Source organism: Miniopterus natalensis, chromosome 17, assembly GCF_054644295.1.
Source record: "Miniopterus natalensis isolate mMinNat1 chromosome 17, mMinNat1.hap1, whole genome shotgun sequence".
Taxonomy (NCBI): Eukaryota; Metazoa; Chordata; class Mammalia; order Chiroptera; family Miniopteridae; genus Miniopterus; species Miniopterus natalensis.
In genome coordinates this window covers 36826459-36849445 of record NC_142097.1, presented here as the reverse complement: position 1 = coordinate 36849445, position 22987 = coordinate 36826459, and the positions used below count along the sequence as shown (strand labels likewise).

General features: G+C 41.1%; 1 protein-coding gene across 1 annotated transcript in view; it reads left to right on the top strand.

The window, feature by feature from the left end:
• Window positions 1-22987, top strand: part of TEX2 (testis expressed 2) — a 79596-nt gene that overhangs the window by 23767 nt on the left and 32842 nt on the right. The window contains exons 2-5 of the mRNA XM_087826297.1: window positions 7473-9132; window positions 18130-18330; window positions 19524-19863; window positions 21052-21299. Coding sequence (XP_087682423.1) covers window positions 7498-9132; window positions 18130-18330; window positions 19524-19863; window positions 21052-21299 — 2424 coding nt within the window. The 5' untranslated portion in view covers window positions 7473-7497. The remainder of the gene's footprint in view (window positions 1-7472; window positions 9133-18129; window positions 18331-19523; window positions 19864-21051; window positions 21300-22987) is intronic.

The window sequence follows — 22987 nt, the reverse complement described above, 5'->3', positions numbered from 1 at the left end:
ATAAATTGGACAAATTAGCAAGACAGTTTTAAAATGGTAAATATGCACTTTCTTTCACCCATAAATTGCACTTCTAGAATTGTGGTCTACAGATAGGCTTGGCCTGTGCAGGAGATTCATATAGATGGCTTTTCAAGGCAGCATTGATTCTAATAGTGAAAACTGGGAAAAAGTCTCCAGTTTGTATCAGTAAAGGAATAATTAAGTTGACAATGTAGATCTGTACTGTGCAGAAAAGTGTGTGTGTGTGTATCTGTTGACTTATGTGTATATGATAGGAAAAGTTTAAAGAAATAGTAAGTGAAAGGCAAACTGCAAAGCAATATGTATTGTATCATCTCATTTAACACTAAAACCAAATCAGCTTTGTGTGTTTTCATGTATTTGTAAATGCATACAAAAGGACTGGAAGGATACATTCTAAACAGTTGATTTCAGGGGGAGCAGGAGAAAATTTCACTTTTTTTTCTACATCTGTTTTTAAAGTGTTTTATGATGACCTTGAAATTGGGTTTTAAAAAATTGAACTGAAAATTTATATATGCTATTCAACCCTGTAATTTTATTTCTAAAATATTTTCTAAGGAAATAATCAGAGAGACAGTCAAAGGTTATATGTAGCATCATAAAGTATTGCAGCATTGTTTGTAACAGCAAAAAATTCATGATATCCTGTGTTGAAATGGTTAGATTATGGAATAGTCACTTTATATAGCTATTTAAAACCGTGTGTAAAATAATCTTTATTGACTTCAGGAAATGCTTATAAGAACAGTTAACATTTGGGGACTGCTTGCTTTGTACCAGGGGCCATGCTCAATGCTTTACATACCTTGTTATTATTTAATCTTCTGAATCCCATTATACAGACTGAAAAGCAGAGGCTTGGTTAGGGTGAATAATTTGCCTGAAGGTCAGACTCCTACTGAGTTGGTAGAACTAAAGCCAAAGGCCTCACTGATACTTCACTGTTTAATCTTGAATATAAAAACAGATCACATACATATATACAGTGTTATTTATTTTATAAAAATGAAATTTTCTGTGCCTTAGTTTTCTGTGGTGTGGGGGATGGGCTAGGGCATTTTTATATTCTGAAGATAATGATTTTATTTTAAAGATTGATGTGCATTTACATGTAATTTTTCCAGATTACAAAAATATTTGGAAATACCTAAAAGTAGAAAATAAAAATTACTGATAAACATACTGTATAGAGAAAACTAGTATTAATGTCCCCCTCCCCACTTTTGCCTGGTGTACATATGGATGTCAACATTATTGATGTACTTAGTAGTTACTGCAAAATTGGTTTCTGAAAGTTTTTATTAATTATATTCCAACCATTAGTGTAATAGAGTATTTCTCTCAACATGCCCTTGACAGCATCACAAATTATATTTTAATGATGGAATTTGATGACTGAAATTATGTCATTGATTTGTTTTCTAATGCTCTGTTGTTTTTAGTAAGTTGAATTTTTTTGTTTGTTTGTTTGCTTATTGGTCATTTGAACTTTTGGGTGAATTGCCTGGGAAGTATCTACTGATGATGCCTTCCTATATTTAACCATTAAACGCCTTAAGAAAGACTATTAAAAGTCCTTATAAGAGGAAGTTTCACTCTGCCAGTTGGAGTGCATTTTTCTTACGGGGGAATTAGGGGTCTGTGGTTAAAACCTGATTTCTTAACCAAATAAGTTCTTGGAACTTATTTGACTTTAAAATTTAAGGAATGATTGATTGGTGGAAGGTACATGGGAGCTCTCTGTACTACTTTTGCAACTCCTGAGAGTCTATAATTATTTCAAAATAAAGTTAAAAAAATTCAAGGAATGGCAAAACTTTGGCTTCCTCCTGTTACTACCTGTAACCAGGCTTGATAATTCTGACTTGTGGAGCCAGTGAAGGTGGGAAGAGGCAATATATTTCAACAGATCCAAAGCCAAACAGTGGTGAGGAACACTGCTTTTTTGTTGTTGTGTTGATTTAATTTGGAATAATTTTAGACTTTAAAATGGTTGCAAAAATAAAAACTGAATAAGGAACATCTTATACTCTATCCCAAGTTCACCTGTTGTTAACATTTTGACCCCTTGAGCATCACCTTTTGAAATGTATATTTTGTGACCACAGCCACTGCCCTCTTTTCATGCTCCTTCCAAATTTGGGGTGCCACAGTCTTCTGGTTCCAGGCATTCACTCACCTGAACCAAATGTTTACACGCAGTTTTCAAACTTCTCAGGAACCTACCATGGTTCTGCTTCCTAAGATTTAAATATATGTACACCCAAACACTTAGCCTTTAAAGATTTTAAACTACAAATTGATTCCCTGCCCTTCAACTCAAATATTAATCTTCTTCCCGCACCCCCACTCACCCAGCGCAGCCCTCAGCTGTAGCTAAACTGGTTAGCGACCGTCTTGCTCTGATTTGACTGACTCGTTTCCATCTCAGTGCCTTCCTCTGTGCTGCTGTTTCATATATTGCAATATCCTTTTCCCCATATCTCTTCCCCAAGTCACATAATGACTTTTCTGCTAAAAAAATAAAAAATAAAAATTATTCCCAGATTTTTTTACTTGATCAGCACTATCTGACACCTGTTCTGAGTTTTCATTACCGTAGGGTTTTTTGCTTTCATATAGATGTCCATCTGTTGTCTCCTTGAGTTCCCCACAGTGGATGGCACTAGTGTTATTTTTTGTAAACCTCCATAGGCCTGTGCGGTTGTGCGGGAGGCATGACCTGGTTTTAAATGAGTTACTGTGAACTGAATTTGGATATCACTATTAGAACCATCTAGCAATCTATAAAGCAAAATTCTAATTGCGTTGATGCTTTTGAACACCTTTTTCCTTCAGGGATGTAGTACTCTTCCCAGGTGGGCCTTCCTCACTGCAGGTAAAAGCTGGAGCAGTGGCTATATGGGTGTTGTTCCAGTGCAGGCCCCTGCTGGGTAGGAAGAGACTTTGAGGGAACCTACTAATGGAAAAGGATTCCGAGTTTCTAACAATCAAGGCGTAAGTGCCTTGGGAGGATTGCCTGCGCTGGAAGTAGAATACTTTCTTTTCTTTCTCTTTTTTAAATGAAACTAAGGCTAGAGCTAGTTCATTATCCACAATGCTGATACTGATTTTTGTTTACGAGGAGTATTAACAGATTAGAATGGCTGCTGGCTATTCTCAGCTGCTTCATTGAATTTAAATGAATCAAGGGCCTTCCTACCAGATTCACTGTTTCCTTTGCAGTATCAAGGAGGAAAGATGGAGTCTTGAAGGCCTCTTCCCTACTTTTTATAAAACCAATTCCTATTTAAAAATGCGCAGATACACTCTGGTTTCTCTTCAGATCGTATAAATCTTTTGCCTTTTACTAAAAATGCACAGGTAAGTGCCCTGGCGGGTGTGGTGCAGTTGGTTAGAGCATGATCCCGTACACCAAAAGCCTGCTGGTTTGATTCCCCGTCGGGCCACATACTTAGTTTGCGGGTATAGTGTGTACGGGAGGCAACCAGTTGATGTTTCTCTCTCCCTTCCGTCCCTTCTCCCTTCCCTTTTCTCTCCCTTCCCCTCTCTCTAAAATCAAAAAGCATGTCTTGGGGTGAGGATTTAAAAAAAAAAAAAAGCCCAGATAAGAGGTGTTAAGACATCCTCTGCAATACAGTGTAGCTTGCCTCCTTTTGTCTGCCAAAAGTTTTTGATTGAAAACTATTGACTCACTCTCACAAGCCATCCTAGTGATGGGACTCATATGTCTTATGTCCAAATGCAAGCTTGTGCAGAGGCAGCAAATATTTAACAGGCCGAATTTGACAAAGAATTTTAATAATGACTTGGAAGGATTTGCGATGCTCCTGAGAAATGAAGCATGTTCCAAACCAGGCTTGCCTCTTATGATGCTATATATTACTGTATTTTCTATATCTGGAGACTACAGGCAGGCATACCTTGGAGATATTTCGAGTTCGGCTCCAGACCATTGCTATAAAGCAAGTCACCTTTTTGCTGATGGGAGGATCTTGTCTTCAGTTTGTAAAAAACGTGACACCTGTGACACACAGTAAAGCAAAGCACAATAGAACAAGGTATGCCTGTAGTGTAATTTTCAATTAAAATTGCTTCCTTGTCTCCCTCTTTCTTCCCCCAGCACTTCCTCTAATCTAGTGTATGAATTAGAAATAATGACAGTGCTGATAATAATGGCCACATGACTCTGTTCTAAAGTGGGAGTAGGACCAACTAGGTGAGTTGGTGATAAGTGAGCAGCCTGGAGGGAACTATTTTCTCTATGGCTCTGTAGGATCCCAGGATTGAATTGCTTCAACTACAGCTGGAGGTAGGAAGGTTATTAATAGAAAATTACCCCCCCCCAATAAAACCCTTGCCAGATTCAGAGGATATTACATCTGAGTTAATAAATACCAGCATTGAGTCTTGAAATAGCTCTTCATTTTTCATTGTGCAGTATGATTTATTGTTGATTGGTTTTTCATTGCCTAATTAATGATAATAACCTTTTGAGTGACTAGAAATAAGATAAATTTCATGGATGTTTGATATTCTAACTCCGACTCTTCTGAGGTTGGTAGCCTTGTTGGAATTTGTGATAGGGGGACAATTGGCTACTGGCTTCCTGTTTGAGGCCTTTTTTATGAGTTCAGGTTAAATGGGAAGCATTGATTTGTTCCTGTACTTAGACTGGATAGATCCTGCATAAGTGCTGGGGAGAGAAACCCTTGTTAGAGGTTTTCGCAGTCTTAGAGCAGTAAACATCTTTACCAGGCATAGTAAGTTTAATGGGAATTACTGTCAAGTCCTTAGGAAAGGCCCATCAGCAGAACAGTTTGAGATCTGCTTCCGGAAACATACCTGACTAAGGCTAAGGTTCAGAGAGCATTTGGCCCTAAATAGCACTTTTTCCCCAGAGGACCAGCTCATACTGTTCAACCCCCAAACTATGCTCCCTGTATTTGTACCTGTGTCCACATTCACCTTCACTTGCAGCCACCACTACCCATAAAGCAGCCTCAGAACTGCAGAGCCTTACAGATCATCCTGTCTGTCATTAAGGCAATTTAAATGACACTTATTTTTCAACCTACTGAGAATTATCAAGTACCAAACTTTCTTTTTAAATTACCTCTATAATTTTCTTTTTAAATTACCCTTCTAAAACTAAGTGACAGTTAAATGAAAAATATGTGTTGCATTTGGTATTTTTCTTCTTTCTAAGCCCACAAACTGTTGGCTTAAAGATAACAGGGAAGTATTATCTTGGTCTGGAGGCTGTGTCTTTCTAGCTTTACAGAACACTGTAAAGGTGTTGGAGTCTCCTCCTCTGGCAGCCTCCAGCTCCTGGATTTAAATTGCTTTGTCTGATGGATGGAGATCGGTCCCTTTTCCTGGATCCAGTGGGGATAGGAGAGCCTGAGGGTCATGAATGAGTGTGGGCAAAACTCTTTTGTTAAGTTTTTGTGAAAGTCATTTCTCTGAAGCATTGCTACTGAGAATGTGGAGTTCAGATATGATGACTGGGCCCTTGAACTGCATTTCTTCTCATCGTTAGATTATTTATAGTGATTCAGGATCACTGTTTTCTGCCCCCTATTTACCTTTTCTCTTGTCAGTAGTATCAGTTGCCAGCATTTTGAACATGAATATTTTGCAGAAGACTTAAATGTAGAAGTTCTTCAAATTAAAGAAACAAGCAAGCACCAAAATGTTGATTGTCTGTGGCAGTGATTTTCAACCTTTTTCATCTCCTGGCACACATAAACTAATGGCTAAAATTCTTCAGCACACCAAAAAATATATTTTTTGCTGATCTGACCAAAAAAGGTATAATTTTGATTCATTCACACCAGATTGCTACTGTTGTGTTAGCTTGCATTTTTTTTATTTGAAAAGCTAAGGGAAAAGAAGTCAGTGTCCCTGACTAAATAGTCAGGTGTTGCAGGTTTTAAAAATTCTTGTGGTGCACCAATTCAAAATTGCTGGTCTATGGTATAGTACTCGTATAAGAGTATTATGTTCGGTTGTGAACAACCCCTGTAAATATAAACATGTAGGGTTTATGGTCTGGAAAAAAAGGACTCGTGATCCCCCATTTTACAAATGAAGACTCTGAGACCCAGAGAGGTCTTGGTTTTTTCAAGGTCCCACAGAGTCAGCTGGAAAAGGGGCAAGAACCAGAAGCCCTGTTTCCTGGTCCCCAGGCTGCTCTTTCTACTTCCCATGAGGCCACTCTTGTACTGATGGTCTCCTGTTGCGCCCCAGCACCTGCCTTCCGCCCTGGAGGTGGAGGATAGACCCAGGTGGCAGGACTCACTTTGCCCGGGCTCGTCTTCCTGTCTGACCCTTCTTTCTCAGCATGCGCATTCCGCCACAACCTACTCATCTGTGTAAAAGAACCAGCAAATGTCCTCCCTCCCGCACTGGTCTCACCCTCCTAAAAATGCCGAAGTCCACTCCTCAAGTGTGTTTTAGCTCTTTTGACAGGGTCTCTTTCCAGATTGTGGTGTTAATTTGAACCTTGTAGGGCCTGTTATGATGCCTAGTGCCCAGTAAATGGGCCTTACGTGAAAAGGGAGAGAGGTAATATACTAGGTGTCCCAAGGTGGGCTTGGTGTCTTACGTTTTGCTGCCCAGCTTTTCAGGTGCCTGTCCTCTCTCCAGCTAGCTATTAAGCTCCAGAAGGGCAGAAAGCATAGCTTGTCTGTCACCATAGCCCACAGCAGAATTCTTAGTTGAATCTTGGATTCAGTTTAAAATGTGTGCTAGTTCCTGAAGCCTTGGAACATAGCCATGTCTTCATGGCTGCCTAAATACTCTGGCCTTACGGTACTTACCATTTGGAAAATAAAGAAGCCAACAGGTCATAGTAGTAATTAGTTTACAGATTTCCCTTTCCACTCTCTGGTACTTTGTTCCTTACTTGCAGTGGCAAGATAGGATGTGTCGGTGGGAGATATGAGCCAAGTAATTGTTAGGATTGCTATGAAAATTGCAATAATCCTCCTGGGCTAGCTTTTTATAGCTAGAAAACCACTGGTGAAATTTTTGTTCCAAGATTCTCAAAATCACCAGGATGCTGCATTTGATCCAGTTTGACTTCTGGAGTAATGCTGCTAACATCTATTATACAGGTATTTCAAACCTTGAAATATGGAATTGCCGATAGAAAAAGCCAGTTAAGAGGAAAGAAACAATTACTAAGATGTTGCGAAGTAAGACAGATTGTTAGGCGTTTTTAAACACTGGTTTGTAGTTTGCTCATAAAAGAGAATGCCTAACTGGAATGTAGCTGGTGAAAATTAAACCATTAAACCTGCTCAAGTGAAAAGCAGTGGCCATCTGCCAAGTAAAAGCATAATCACCAGAAGTGAACTTGGTCTGCTCCTGTCTGCACATGGCAGTGTCTCCTGTGGAGAAGCCACTTTCTGACTTCCAGTTTTCTTGCTGTTTTACAGAGCCTAAGTCCTTGTGAAGCTGGCAATGACAAGTCTGAATGGGCGCCATGCCGAAAAAGCCATTGACATGCCAAAACCATCAGCCCCCAGAGTGCACGTGCAGAGGTCCGTGTCCCGAGACACTATCGCCATCCACTTCTCGGCGTCCGGGGAGGAGGAGGAGGAGGAGGAGGAGGAGTTCAGGGGGTATCTCGAGGGGCTGGATGACCAAAGCATTGTAACGGGGCTTGAAGCCAAGGAAGACCTCTATCTTGAACCTCGGGGTGACCAGGACCTTGCTGGCCCTGCCTCCCAGCCTGTCCTGGCAGATGGACTGTCCAGGTCCCCTGCTGTTTTGCCCGACTCCAAGAACACTGGAAAGCTGTTGGAGGCCCCTTCGCCTGCAGCGCAAGTGTTAAGTACAGTGCCATTGGCTCTGTCCCCAGGGTCCTCTTCATCAGGGCCCTTAGCTAGCTCTCCCAGTGTGTCATCCCTTTCTGAGCAGAAAACCAGTTCTTCTTCGCCACTGTCCTCTCCTTCCAAGTCTCCTGTCCTCTCGTCCAGTGCCTCATCGTCTACCCTTTCCAGCGCGAAACCCTTCATGAGCCTTGTGAAGTCCCTGTCGACCGAGGTGGAGCCAAAAGAACCCCCACACCCCCCAAGGCACAGGCACTTGATGAAGACATTAGTCAAGTCTCTGTCCACAGACACCTCCAGGCAGGAGTCGGATACCGTGTCCTATAAACCGCCCGACTCCAAGCTGAACTTACACCTGTTCAAGCAGTTTACCCAGCCCCGAAACACAGGCGGGGATTCCAAAACCGCACCTTCCTCCCCGCTGACTTCTCCCTCAGACACACGCTCCTTTTTCAAAGTGCCCGAAATGGAGGCAAAAATCGAAGACACTAAGCGACGCCTTTCCGAAGTCATATATGAGCCTTTTCAGCTCCTTAGCAAAATTATGGGGGAAGAAAGTGGCAGCCATAGGCCCAAAGCCTTATCTTCAAGTGCTTCAGAACTCTGCAACCTGTCCAGCTTGAATGGTCACTTGGAAAGCAATCACAGCTACAGCATCAAGGAGGAGGAGTGTGATTCCGAGGGCGAGGGGGATGGAAGCGATCCCCGCGCCCCCAGAAGCGACCACCCAAAGTCTGCCGATGAGCCCCCCAAAGAGGTGGAACTGAAGGGGTCCCAGGCGAGCGGCCTGAAGGATTTAGGCCTGAAGACAAGTTCTCTAGGCCTTGAGAAATGTTCTCTGTCTGCCTTAGCGAGCAAAGAAGATGAAGAGTTTTGTGAACTGTACGCGGACGAGTTGGATTTGGAAATGGATGGGGAGGGTAAAGCTGATAAGCTCCTGGACACGCCTCTCAAGCCAGAGGAGCTGGCGGACGATGGCCCGGCCCCTGGCAGTGACGAAGAGGTGGACTCGGCCGTGCAGCACCCCGAGTTGCCCGTGAAAACTCTGGGCTTCTTTATCCTGTGTGTCTATGCGTACCTCGTCCTCCCCCTCCCCCATTACGTGAGTGGACTCTTCCTGGGAATCGGCCTGGGGTTCATGACTGCGATTTGCGTGATTTGGTTTTGCACACCACCAAGTGCTCATAAGTATCACAGACTCCATAAAAATCAGCCACACTGGGACGCGGGATCTCTGGATATCAAAGAACCGGAGATACTGAAGGTAAGCGAGCCTCCTGCAGCAGCTGACCAGTGCATGTGTTAGCTCACAAGGAGCCTTGCTTTACACTCTGCTGGTGGTTTTTAGTCTGTTGAGTCCATTGTCACAGGTTTTTGCATAAGCAAGATTTTTAAGATTTTGGAATCTCTTCATTTTCCAGGCACCCAAGAGATTCAGTCATTCTAGTTCAAGGTTTGCTGCTTCGCCATGGAGTTTTCCAAGGCTCTCCATGGCCCTGGAAAGTAGCACTTACACCCAGTTCCTGTGTCAGTCTCTCCCTAAATTTTCCAGGGATTTGCTACTTGCTGAGGATTCACTATAGCTGACTTCGTTAGGGTTAAATATTCTTAAACCCCAGAGAAGGGTTGAGTGCTCTCTAATGCACCAGAAGGCAGAGGAGGAGAGACAGCAAGTTAATGTCAGTGGTTGGCCGCTGCTGGCTCTCTTTCCTCTGTGCTCAGCGGGACATAGGCTGGACAAGGCAACATCACCTTTCAGTGCGTGTCAGATCTCAGGATCTGATCCTCCAAAGGGGACCATTAGGGTTCAGGAAGAAAATATTAGAACTTCTATTTATATTTATTTGTGCATATTTAAATTTTTCTGGCTATTGTACATGTTTAATAACATACATGATATAAAAATATGGTTATAGCTCATATAGTTCTTAAGTCATAGGCACATACATTTTATATATATATATATAAATATATATATGTGTTTTTTATATATATATAAAACCATATATACATGGTTTTTTAAAATTGTGGTAAAATACACATAACATAAAATTTACCATCTTAACCATTTTCAAGTATACAGTTCCGTGGTATTAAGTACATTCATATTGTATAACCATCCCACCATCTATCCTCATAATTCTTTTTTATCTTGTAAAAGTGAAATTTTATACCCTTTGAACAATAAGTGCATTCTTTCCTCCCCTCAGCCCCTAGCAACCAGTTCTACTTTCTGTTTTTTGGTGTGTTTTTTTAATACTCTGAGTACCTCATATAAGTGGAATCATACAGTCTTTGTTGTTTTGTGACTGGCTTATTTCACTTAGCATAATGTCCTCAGGGTTCATCCATGTTGTAATATATTGCAGAATTTTCTTCCTTTTTAAGACTCAATAATATTGTATGTATATATACTACATTTTACTTACCCATTCATCTGCAAAGGGACACTTGGGTTTCTTCCATGTTTTAGCTATGGTGAGTAATGCTGCCATGAACACGGGTATACAAGTACCTCTTCAAGACCCTGCTTCTGTTTTTTTGGATATATACGCAGAAGTGGGATTTCGGGATCATATAGTAATTCTATTTTTAATTTTTTGAGGAACCGCCATACTATTTTCAATAACAGCTACACCATTTTAGATTCCCACCAACAATGCATGAGGATTCCGGTTTCTCCACCTTCACATCCTTGCCAATACTTGATGTTTTCTGTTTTTTAAAATAGTTTTTTGATAGTTCGGAGCTTGTTTGATTTCTCTGTTAATAGGTTTTCCTCTACTCCATTTAAATAAGAATGCTCAGAAGATTACACCATGATATCTCTTTATTGCAAAACAAGGGGAAGAACCCTCGGGGTCTAAAATATTGTTTGTTACTGTTTGTTTTGTTTTTTAATTTCATAAATATTTTACTGTATTAAAAGTAAATACATAGTCAGTGTTTAAAAAACAGGAAAGCCAAAGAGAAAATTTATTCTTTGTTACGCTAGTGGGAGGGAATTACAGTCAATGATTTGGTATATATCCTACTTTCGTTTCTTTTTAAATTTTTGCATGTGCGAGTATATACATCACACACATGCATCCTCTTGCACTCTTTTTGTTTTGATTTAATGGGACATATGTTTTGCAGTCAGACCTTTTTCTTTCTTTCACATGGCAATATGTTATGACATTGTTTCTTTTTAAAGAGAAGCTGGTGCTGAGTCTTGAGGATGTGATACACTTAAGCTTAGTATTAATGTTTCAAGTGAAGGGAAAGTGACTCATTATGCATGGTTGCTAAGCTTTTTCGATAGGGTGGTGCTGTGACTACCTAAGTTACATGCCCTCTAGGTAAGTTACTGATAACTTTAGCAAAGAAAAATGGTACTTATCTTTAACTCCAGTGCCTAATGACTGACTGTGACATTCATTTTAAACTGGTCTGAGTACTTAATTGTTCTGGGAAGATTTTAAACTGTTGAGTCCAATCACTGATATATGTTGAGTTTACTGAGTATGCAGAGGATGCCAATGGATGGGATTTTAATGATATGGCACACACTGGTTGCTTTGATCTGATCATTGAAACAATAAAGGCAGCACTGTGATACCTACGGTGGGCTGAGTGTTGGGTACATTATCTCATTTAATCCTCCTCCTAACCCTTTTCAGTTTTAAGGTATGTGCTCATGAGGAAATGGAGGCACAGAGAGGTTAAGGTACTTGCCCAAGGTCACACAGCTAGTGAGTGGTGGAGCCATGCAGGACTGTTCTTTTTTTTAATCCTCACTTGAGAATATGTTTTTATTGATTTTGAGGGAGAGAGAGAGAAACATAGATGTAAGAGAGAAAAATCAAGAGAAACATCAATAGATCGATTGCCTCCCATATGTGCCCTTACAGGGGGTCAATCCTACAACTTAGGTATGTGCCTGACTGGGGATCGAACCTGAAACCCCCTGGTGTACAGAACAATGCTCCAACAAACTGAGCCACCCGGCCAGGGCAGGACTGTTTTTTTTTAAGGAAGGTGTTTTGCCCTCAGTGCTCAGATAGATGTATTTGAATTTTCCTTGCAGAGAACAGTACTTCAGTGCTGTCATGGGCTGATGCTTGGAATCCAAGCAAATTATATTAGGCTGTCTTATGAATATTCTTCCTGACTGATGTTTGAACAGCTCTGAGTTTCTATGTACGGCTTTTATAAACTTGGCTGTTTTCCAGTGCCCCTTCTGGCTAGAGAAGTTTATCAGGTGAGATGTTTAATGCAGGCATTCTTATTTATAAGCAGGTGCTCCATGTGCTTCCTGAATTCCATAGAAACAATTGTATAGGAGGTCAGGTGACCCCAAAATTATTTTTTGAACTTTTATTTTTTAACTTTTTATTGTAGGAAATTTCAGGTATGCATAAAAGTAGAGAGATAGTATAGTGAACCTTCATGCAGCCAACACTCAGCTTCAACAATTCTCAACATTTTGCCAATTTTCCACTCAACTCATTAACTTACGTGTGGTGTGGCTGAACTGTAATTCTAGTCCTGAACTGCAATTCTAGTCTACCAATATATAACTACAGTTTATAGCATGTTTCCTTGGGAAAATGCATTCTGAATTCCAGCTAGGTATTCTAGGACCATCTTCTTTGGTTTTGTTCCAAGTGTCATCATCTATAGAGGAGGAGAGAGGCTATGTGCATTGTGGGTCTGAGGTTTCTTATGTTTTTTGGAGGAGTAAGGTATTAATCATGAAAAAAATATCAATGCTAGATATCTTTTCATTTCTTAAATTTATATTTAATGTATAAAGAAAGTACTAAATCCATGAAAGACTATTTTTATTGTATAATAACTAGCCTTTAAGAAGTTTGCTGTACCCCCAAGACTAGGAGATTATAAGCAAGATGCCCCAGGGCGTGTGCATGTTGTATATATTTTTACTCTTTCTAAGAATGTAAATAAGCCTTGCTAATATTCAACATATAGGTGACCATTTGACCTTTGGCAAAAGTCCTTGGACTTTATAACGCTGTGTATTTACATTCATTATCATCAACCATGAGCCTTACCCTAAGTATATATATTGTGTCTTGAGGTGTCAGGTGAAGACAGAACAAAGCTCTCAGAAAGGAAAAACTGAAAATTAGCAAAAAGGCTAATTATTTCACCTTTTCTCTATTTCTATGCTTTATTTTTTATAAAAGCTATATTATATTAGAACACGTACATAATTCATAAGTATGTAAATGTATATATTGTAGGTACATACTCCAAATTTTTTTTACTGTGATCTAAAAAGTTTGGAGGCTACTAATTTATTTGCTTACTAATCTATTTATCATCTTATAATTTCAGCACTTGTTAACATGGCTTAATGCTTATTGTGTAGTAACGTTAAGTCAGACCTTGATTGTTTCAGGGGTTCGTTAGAGATCCTGCTATTTTCTGTCTAATTTGAATGCTTTTCATCTCTTACCTCTACTACTGTTGGCCATTACATTAGTAAAAGTGTTCTGTAGTCGCCTGAATTGGGGAGATGCTGTCCCAAAGGGTAGGAAAAGCTGGGATAAAGACCATTTTCCCAGGCACAGGCAGAGTCTGTGGCTTTAGCCCTGACTCCATTGCTTCTAGGGCCGTGGCAGTGAAGGTGACCTTGAAACAGGCAGTTGGAGGATGTGGATGGTACTGATGCTGGCGCTTCCCTCCCCTAATGGACTTTTTTTTCTTTATTTTTGATGGTATCTTCAAGCAGCATTTATTTTGAGTGTTGACTGTTTACTTGAGGTTATCATTCATACTATGAATTCTATATGTCTATAGGTCTGTTTGTCTTCCATGGGAAAAACCACATTTGAATATAAAGTTCTGTAAAGTTTAGTAGACTGTTCCTGTCATATTCTCTAACTCCATGATCTGTGCTATCATGTTTTAACTGATGACTCCAGTTCTAAACCATCAACTAAGTACATCAAAGAGGGTGTAAGCCTGGCAAGAAGAAAATCCTGCTTATGTTTTAGCTTGGGGAAGAAAAGAAAAGAAATCACCTTTTTGTCTGCTTTAGAGATAATTTTTGGCAGCAGGGGCCTCGGGTCCTTGCTCTGTTCTTCTATAGGATTTGCACCTTCCCTGTTAGACTGGCTGAAGGGATAATACAGGGGTTCTGAGTGACAGGCAGCCTCAAATGCCAGCACAGTCTTGTGACAGCAGGGTGTCAGCCCAGGCACCCCATCGTGTCCTCGGGCCAGAGGGCTGGCATTTTTCTCTGGTCAGCTCAACATCAGGCTGACCAAGAGAGCATTGGCCTTGACCTCCTGATTGGCACTGTAACTGAAAGTGAGCACAATAGTAGTTCTTCCAGACTTTATTATTTTGCAAAAGGTTAATTGTAGCTCTTAATCTTTCCAAGTATTAAGTGAGTCCCTTTATAGATTGCAGTTTGTACTTTCAGCCAGACATGGCTCCTAAATCCACCAGAGAATTGAAGAGAAAACCCTGACCTTTTACAAACAGGATCACCCACAGGACCTGTCTGTGGGCCAGGCAGCTGCAGCCTGGCTGACTGTGGTCATTGTCCCTCAGTGGCATTCCCTGTCTCCATTTTAACAGTTCCAGCTTCAGAAAGAAACAAGGCTTGTCTGAGTTGCTTTCGTGTGGGTTGAGAGCATCTCTGAGTTTTGTAGCTGGCTGTTGAAATGCAATGGGTTGCTAACTATATGCTGTATCTCTTTATACCCACTCCCATGTCCCTTAACAAAATAAAGCTGGAGTAATATCTTACTTGGTAAGAAATTCAGAGTTAAGGATTTTAGAACAGCTGAGCATTGGAGGGTTGGCATTATATAAAGAATGGGGTGAAGGCCTTGGAGTTGCTGCACTGCTCTCAAGATTTGATATTTGACCTCTTGGGTCTGGCAGTTCCATGTGCAGTTTACCAGGGAGTTGGTTAAGCCCCAGGAAAAAATTGGCTGATTGATGATGTAAAAGACAATTAGGGTTTGCATTGGGAAATTGCTTTCTGCAAGGCAGCCTGGTTTTGGGTCTGCAGGGGTGCATTAGGGGGACAGAATGAGAGGGACTCGAGTCATGCCTGGCCACCTCTTGGCCTGAGCCTACCAATGGCCAGTCTGCATCCTGGATGCCTGATTACTGTGGGTTACATAGCAGCCCCTATGAGTGTCTCCAGGTTTCCTATCAAAGCTTGCAGTGTTCTGGAAAGAGCCCTACAGGGGAGTCAGGAAACCTGGGCTCCTGTCCCAGCACACCTTTCTCTGCTATATAAGGTGAGCTTATTCAGTTTCTGTTCTGAAAAGCTTTAACATTTTTTACTCTTAAGATTCTGTCCGAGGTTTCTTGTTTCTTCACCTGTGCTGTTTGTGTAATTATAACTTGGGAACAGTGACCAATTGTCTACTTCCAAGTCACCTCCACAGCTCCCTGCTGCACTGAGTAGGGTTCCAGTGCGTTCTTTTGCTTATCTCCACTTATGCATCTGGAACCATATTTACAGGCTGGGAAGGGCACCCCAGCCTGTCCTACTTACGTGTGCTTTACATACAGCTTTTGTTTAATCCTCACAGCCACCCTCTGAATTAGGCTACAGTTATGTATTCTGTTGACAAACATTGGTTACAACTGTGATTATCCTGTGGAGCTTGTGGTTAAGTAAACCAGGCAGTTACCACTTTGCTGACCAGCTATTTCCAGCCAGAACTCGCCCATGCGGCCGGCTACTTTTCTGTCGTGACTGGTCAGCAGGTGTTAAAATAACTTAACTCATGTCTGCACTTACATTAATTTATCTTGTGACCTGTCAGCAAGGTGTTTAACAGATACAGTGATAGGAGGAAAGTAGCCTAGGCGATCAGGGCAGCTTCCTGGGAGAAGTGTCATCTTTGCCATGACCTGAGGGATGACCAGGTGTTAGACTGAAGGTGAGTCTGTGCCGTGAGGTGAAGGAGAGGCCTGGACCTCGGAGTCAGGTAGACTTGGTTTAGGTCTCAGATTTGCCACTCTCTAGACCACTGTTTGTTTGTTTTTAACCATTCTCTAGGCAAACAATTTAGCCTCTCTCACCACTTTCCTCACCTATAAAATTGTAGGGAATTGGCAGAAGTAAAGGAAATAATGCACCTTGCAGTGCCTGGATCGTAATATGAGCTTAAATATCAGCTATTCCTACGAATGTTAATATTTGTATTTTTTAAATCATATGTGTAAGATTCGTTCTTTTTATTATATGCAACTTGTACCTCAATAAAGTACTGTTAGCATGGAGAAAGTCATTATGGCTTGAGCAGGATGTCAATTTAAAGGGAAAATGAACAAAGTATTAGCAAGTCAAATTCAGCAATGTATACAAAGGGTAATAATATTGTTGTGCTGGGATACTGGCTTCTTGGGGTGGGCTGGAAACCCTCTTTGCACTGCTCACTGATTTCCGTGGTGTAAGAACTCCCACCACAGTCAGTTGCAAGCTACCAACATGAAGTCACTGAACGTGCAGTTAGGAAGAGATATGTAGAATGGGCTCTCATGAGCTGGTATGGTCCAACTTCAGCACATCATGACCGAAGTATAATTTCCCCAAGAATGCAAGATGGTTCAGCATTTGAAAATCAATGAATGTACTTCACCATAATAATAGACTAAAGAAAAAGACCAAAAACTATGAACCAAAAAATGTACTTAGTTCTACACTTAGCAAAATAGAGCCACCCACATTGATGCTGTGATAATACAGTCCACTTCAGGTGCCACTGTGCTCTGTATTGCTTGTCCCCTTTTTCGATTAATTACTCTGACCATTGCTATTTCTTTATAAACACCTAGATCACACCATCTTCCCATGGCTACTGCTTACTGATCCAACATTTTTTAATAGATACAAGTGACTCTTTGGGAGGAGGGAGAGATATTCCTAGCTCATGCAATAAAATATATTGAAGTGTATAAGTCTATATAATTGGCTTATAAATTTCACACACACCTCCCAAAATAACGAAGTATGTTTGTCTAATTTTACTTTCACGACACATTCAGGGTACTCTTTGTGACATATTTATTATGGTTGCTCTAGTTGGGTCATAAAATGGTGAAATGAAGGCTTCATTCTTCTCTACTGGTTTGGGTCAAGAATATGGCCCTGTTTTTAATCTTTGTATCAACTCCTGACACATTACTTTTCTATAGAGAAATTCAACTTATGTTTTGATGAATGGGTAAATTAATAAAAGAGAAATCTGAGGGTTCCTCATTTGCAGAGGCCTTCCAGACTTCAGTGTGATGTCCATTACTCACTGTGGAAATGGCTATTCCTTGAAAAGAATGACAATCTCAACTTCAATGTCATGATTATTAACATTTCTCTGCTCATTAGAAAGACATTTTTAAAATGGGAGTTGTGATGGGGTAGGAAGATATCAATTAAAATCCCTTAGAGAACTTCTTTTGAAGAGATCTGGGCCAACCATGTCATCTGAAAAAGTATGGTGGGCCAGGCAGAGTGTTAAATGATGGATGTTGATTACAGGTATGAGATTAGCTTTAGCACAATTTTATGGTGTGTTGGGCTTTTTTGTGTTGTTTGTACACTTCAATATATTTGCTCTTTGAAAAATCAAAAATCAATGTATAAGCACATTTATGTTGATCGAGGGGTAGGGGACCCTGTGGCAATATTTTACTCATTTAAGTTACTATATACCTTTGATTTTTGACATATTGATCATATCTATGAATTACTTAATGCCTAATTCTTAGTGATCTTTACAGTATGATTTTAGTGAGATAGAAATGGAGTGGTAGGCATCCTCTGGGTCCTGGAATGGTCTGTGAAATTTCAAAGATCGTTTGCAAGTAGGCTGAGAAGAGGGTGTTTTGGCTACTTAGGAAGGCCAGGCTAGGTGGGATTACTCACCCCCAGAGGAGGTCAGGGCAAAAGACTTGCTCTGTTTACAAAAGCAAAACTTTTGAGTTTCCTGATTTGCTTGTCAGTTTTACAAAAGGAAAAGAATCTTTTATTTAGGATAATGTGCATTGTCATTCTCCCCCAAATCCAGCTTTTTAGTCATCAAAGACATACCAAATTACTCCCCAGTACTGATTATTCTTCAAGCTAAGCGCTTGTCGAAGCAACCTCTAGTCACAAGTAAATTGACACTTGAGTCATAATTAAGTTTGGTTTCAGTGCCCCAAATACCAGTGGTCATCAGTTTCATGTTGAATCTGATGTGTGTTTATTCTAATTTTACTAACGGAAGCTTTTCTCCATCAGGGATGGATGAATGAAATTTACAACTATGATCCAGAAACTTACCATGCGACTTTGACACATTCAGTCTTTGTTCGACTTGAGGGTGCGACCTTAAGACTTTCAAAGCCCAATAAAAATATATCCAGGAGGGCAAGCTACAACGAAACAAAGCCAGAGGTCACCTACATCAGCCAGAAAATCTACGACCTCTCAGACAGCAAGGTGAGCCCAACTAATTTTGGAAAGTTAGAAGAATGAAAAGCATTTTTCCCCTAAAAATGTTGTGTGTGTGTTTACAGTATTAGTACAGTATAGAGCAGAACATTTCACATGTTAATGTGCCTATGAATCTCTTGAACATCTTTTTAAATGCAGATTCTAATTCAGCAATTCTGAGTGGGGCCTGAGAGCCTGCATTTTTATGAACTCCCAGGTGATAGCCATGCTGCTGGTCCGAGGAACACACTTCGAGGGGCAAGGGCATAGCCCATGCTTCCGACTTTGAGAGTTAATTTTTTCAGTCAAACAAAAAGCTACTTGTGGTGGTGCTAGGATAACCAATGAGGTCTCTATAAATGTGAAAATTATGGATATGCAAAATAACTATATTTTGATAAAAGTATTATATACTTGTGTTTTTGAGAAATATAAGTTATTTGTTATTCCAAAAAGCTATAGATTCTCTGTTCTTCTTATAGCTCATGAGTGATCTTTAAGTTTCTCCAAAATAACAGAAATATTTAAAATAGCTTTTGTATAAATTTCTTTTTTTTTTTTAATATATCTTTAATGATTTCAGAGAGTGGAAGGGAGAGAGAGAGAGAGAGAAACATCGATGATGAGAGAGTCGTCATTGATCAGCTGCCTCTTGCACTCCCCCAACTGGGGATTGAGCCCGCAACCCGGGCATGTGCCCTGACCGGGAATCAAACCTCGATCTGCTGGATCCTAGGTTGATGCTCAACTGCTGAGCTACATCCAGCCGGGCTGTGTAAATTTATTCTTAACTTGAGGGTAATAAACTTGACTTTTCCCTCTAGATCTAGTTTCATAAATTCATTTTTTTCCTCCCAGCTTACCTTTGGCCCAGAGTCATTAAACTCAATTGATATCTAAACTTAGTTGATAAAGATCCACTAAATAATTACTGTGCTATTATTACCTGAAAATTATAGATATTTGTAATTCTTGCAAAATTCTTAAACATCTACTCTGGAATAATTTTGAAGAATAACAGTCATTTCTAAAATTTTATTCGTTTCTATAGTCATGCTATAGACAGGTGGTAATTACTTCACATTCATCATTTTAATCAAAAATACTATAAAGTTTGCATTTGTGCTCTGCATATTTTAATGCACAGTGTAGCTAAGTCTTAATTTAGTACATAAATCATCATTTCCCTTTCTCTGTAGATTTATCTTGTACCTAAAAGTTTGGCTCGAAAACGAATCTGGAATAAAAAGTACCCCATTTGCATCGAGCTTGGTCGACAAGATGACTTTATGTCCAAGGCCCAGACTGATAAAGAGACTTCTGAAGAAAAGCCGCCAGCTGAGCGAGACCCGACAACCGAGGACCCTAAGAAGCCACCCCATTCTCAGGAGGGAACAAGATCTTGCCAGCGAGATCAGATATTGTATCTCTTTGGGAGAACTGGCCGAGAAAAAGAGGAGTGGTTTAGGAGATTTATTCTGGCATCTAAGCTGAAGTCGGAAATCAAGAAGCTACCTGGTGTCCCTGGAAGTAAACCAGGTAATGAAACGTGTGCTATATGCTTATATATTTTTTAAGGGCCTGTAGGAGAATTGAAATTCCCAGGTAGGAAGGAAGGAAGGCCACTCTGAATTGATGACTGTCTGTCTTACACCTAAGGTGTATTCTTGTGAATCATTTACCTTTTAGGCCAATGACTGCAACCCTTCATACAGAATCATTCAACCAGTGATGGAACCATTTACAGATGTTTGTTTTTGGCCTTTGTTGTTTCCTTAGGATTCTATTTATTTTTACATATTCTGATTCCTCAGAGAAAAAGCAATAGCAGAACCATATTTATAATAAGGCAGCTAGTGCTATCAAACCCCTGGCCCCAGTTATACCCCTCACAAAATGGAGGATCACCACACAAGTGCAGGACCCCTACCCTCCAGATCACTGCATTTGCCTCGATAACCATGACCTCTGCTCATTTGTATTCCTCTGCCCATGCCCTCTGCTTGGAACGTCACTGAACTTTACTGTGACCTGTCACTGTTCATTACATATACGGTTCCCTTTACCTGGAATGCCCTTCCCCATCCTGGGCCAGGAAAATGCCAACTATTTCTTCAAGAGGCAGTCCAGAGGTCACTACCTGTGGAAATCAGTACTGGGGCTCTCTTGGGCAGAGGTGGTCATCCCTTCTTTCTGCCCTGAAAGTCCTTTAGTCATGCTTCAGCTACAATGCTTATTACAGAAAATTGTGATTTATTTGCCTAGGTGCCCAAGTTCAAAGGTAGGGATTATGTCTTATTCTTTTTCATGTGGGATTGGCCCAGAGAACTGCTTGATAAAAACCTTATTGAATGGAAGATGGCACATTTGGAATTGCCATGAGCTGTGTATGAACAATTAGCTTTTTGCCCACTTCCCATTTGCCCCTGGGGTGTGTCAGTCCTTAATTTGACCCTAAGAGATCCCTAGGAAAAAAGAAAAAGGTACGTACTGGTATATTTCATGGCTCCCATTACTCTGAATTGTCTTGGGGAGGAATAAAAACTGTTCTAAAAAATTATCTTTAATTAGAATGGAAGGTATAACCTTATAAATATTTTTTAAATAGTCATTTGTAGCATTTTAGCTGCTTTTCTCAACGTAACCCAAAGGAGTTTGTTCTACATTTCGTTTACTTTGCAGTCCTTTGCTTCATCTGTATTAACAGCCCTCACTTCTTTGCTCCAGGGGTTTTGTCCTCACATAGCAGGCACAGCAGTCCTTCGGGGCACCTGACCCACAGTCGCAGCAGCAGTAAAGGCAGCGTGGAGGAGATTATGTCCCAGCCAAAGCAGAAGGAGCTGGTCGGCAGTGTGCGGCAGAAGATGCTTCTAGACTATAGCGTGTATATGGCCAGGTGTGTTCCCCAAGAGAACCGAAGCCCCCAGAGGAGCCCTGTGCAGAGTGCAGAGAGCAGCCCCACAGCTGGAAAAAAGGTAATGCTAGCTGCTAGGCTGTGGCTTTTCTGATCTTCCACTTATACTCCTTTCTTCGTGCATAAGCACCTCTGTGAACCAGGCCCTGTTCTAGGCACTGGGGACATAGTGATGAACAAGACAGAGGCGGCCCTCCCCTCAGGGAGCTTGTACTGTAGTCAGGAGATAGCAAGAAACAAACATTAGGTGGTGCTAAGAATTAAAATAAAGCCAAATAAGGGAGGCTAGAAAGTGGCCAGAGCTTCTATTTTAGATCAGTGGTCAAGGAGGGCCTCTTTGAGGAGGTGACATTTGGGCATTTTGGGTGGGGAGCCAGCAAGTGCAAAGGCCCCGAATCAGGGTATGTGGTTGGAGTATCCGAGGAACTGCGATGAGGACAGTGTGGGTGACAGTGAGCAAGGGACAGAGAGGCAGGGCCTCATCAGGTCAGTTCCAGGAGGTATGGGAAGCCCTAAGAGGGTTTTGAGCAGGAGATAACATTGATCTGAGTTTTAAAAGGTAAGTGGCTCTCCCTGGAGAATTGGCTGTAGGAGGAAAAGAGTGGGTGGGAGGCGATGATGGCTGTGGAGAATGGGGCCAAGATTAAGGTGGTAACAGCAGGTGGTGAGGAGGGGCTGCTTTGAGGGGGGTGTTGTAGGGGAGCTGGCTGGATGTGCTGATGAATTAGGTGTGGGGTGTGAGAGAACCATCCTAGTTTTTTACATGAGCAACTGGGTGATCAGTAGGGAAGTTCCCAGAATCATTAGTAATAGAAGTCTAATTCCTCAGTGGCCATTGTATTCTCAAATTCTCAGACTTCTCAGCTATGCCCTGTGCATTTGAAGATTTACCACCAGCATTATTTCCAAAGTGTAACAATCTAGACATTGCCTGAAGACCATCTGTGACAGATAAATAATATAAGCTGCCATATGCCAGGCTTTGTTAGGCTCTTTAATAGATTGCTGTGACCCCTTGAACAGTCTTGCAAACTAGATGATATTCTCTCCATCTGGACTCACAGAAGTTAAGTAGCTAATTTCACAGTTGCTGTGATGGATTGTGCAAAGCCTGATGTGAGACTGCCATTTTGGTTGGTCATTCTAAAAATGCTGGACCCGGGGCCTCCTGCCACCACCTTCACTAATTTTATGAGACACAGCCTCCCACCTGTGGAGCACCAAGCCTGTTTTTCATGTCCGGTTACTAAAGTGACCTATTAGAGGGACCGTATTTCTGTCCTTAATGGGAAGCATCTGATCCCTTTCTCTTTGTGCCTTTAGTCTATTCGTTTCCTTGAGCCTCTTCAGTGTGGAAGAGGCCCTGAGCCCTCCCCATGTGACCTACTGCCTTAGGGCGAGAGGAGCCCAAGTGCCTTTGCTGGCCCACTGCCTCTGCCCTAAGTTACCAGCAAGAGTGGGAAGTAGACCGCCCTCTAGGCCAGAGAGGGTTAATGGAAAACTGTTCTGGAAATGTCCAGTTTATCACTAGTGCCTGCCCCTCCCCCAGATCCCCTTTCTCCCTGGGCTGTCAGCTGCCTGGACTCAGCAGACTCCAGGAATGAGGAGGAGAATTATGCACTGATGTCAGAAAGTTATCTAACAAAAAGCTTGCTTTTGAAAAGAGCTCCTTAAATGAAATCAAACAGGTTTGGGGGTTTTCCCTTACCCGAGGATATTTTTTCCATTGCTTTTCAGAGAGAGTGAAAG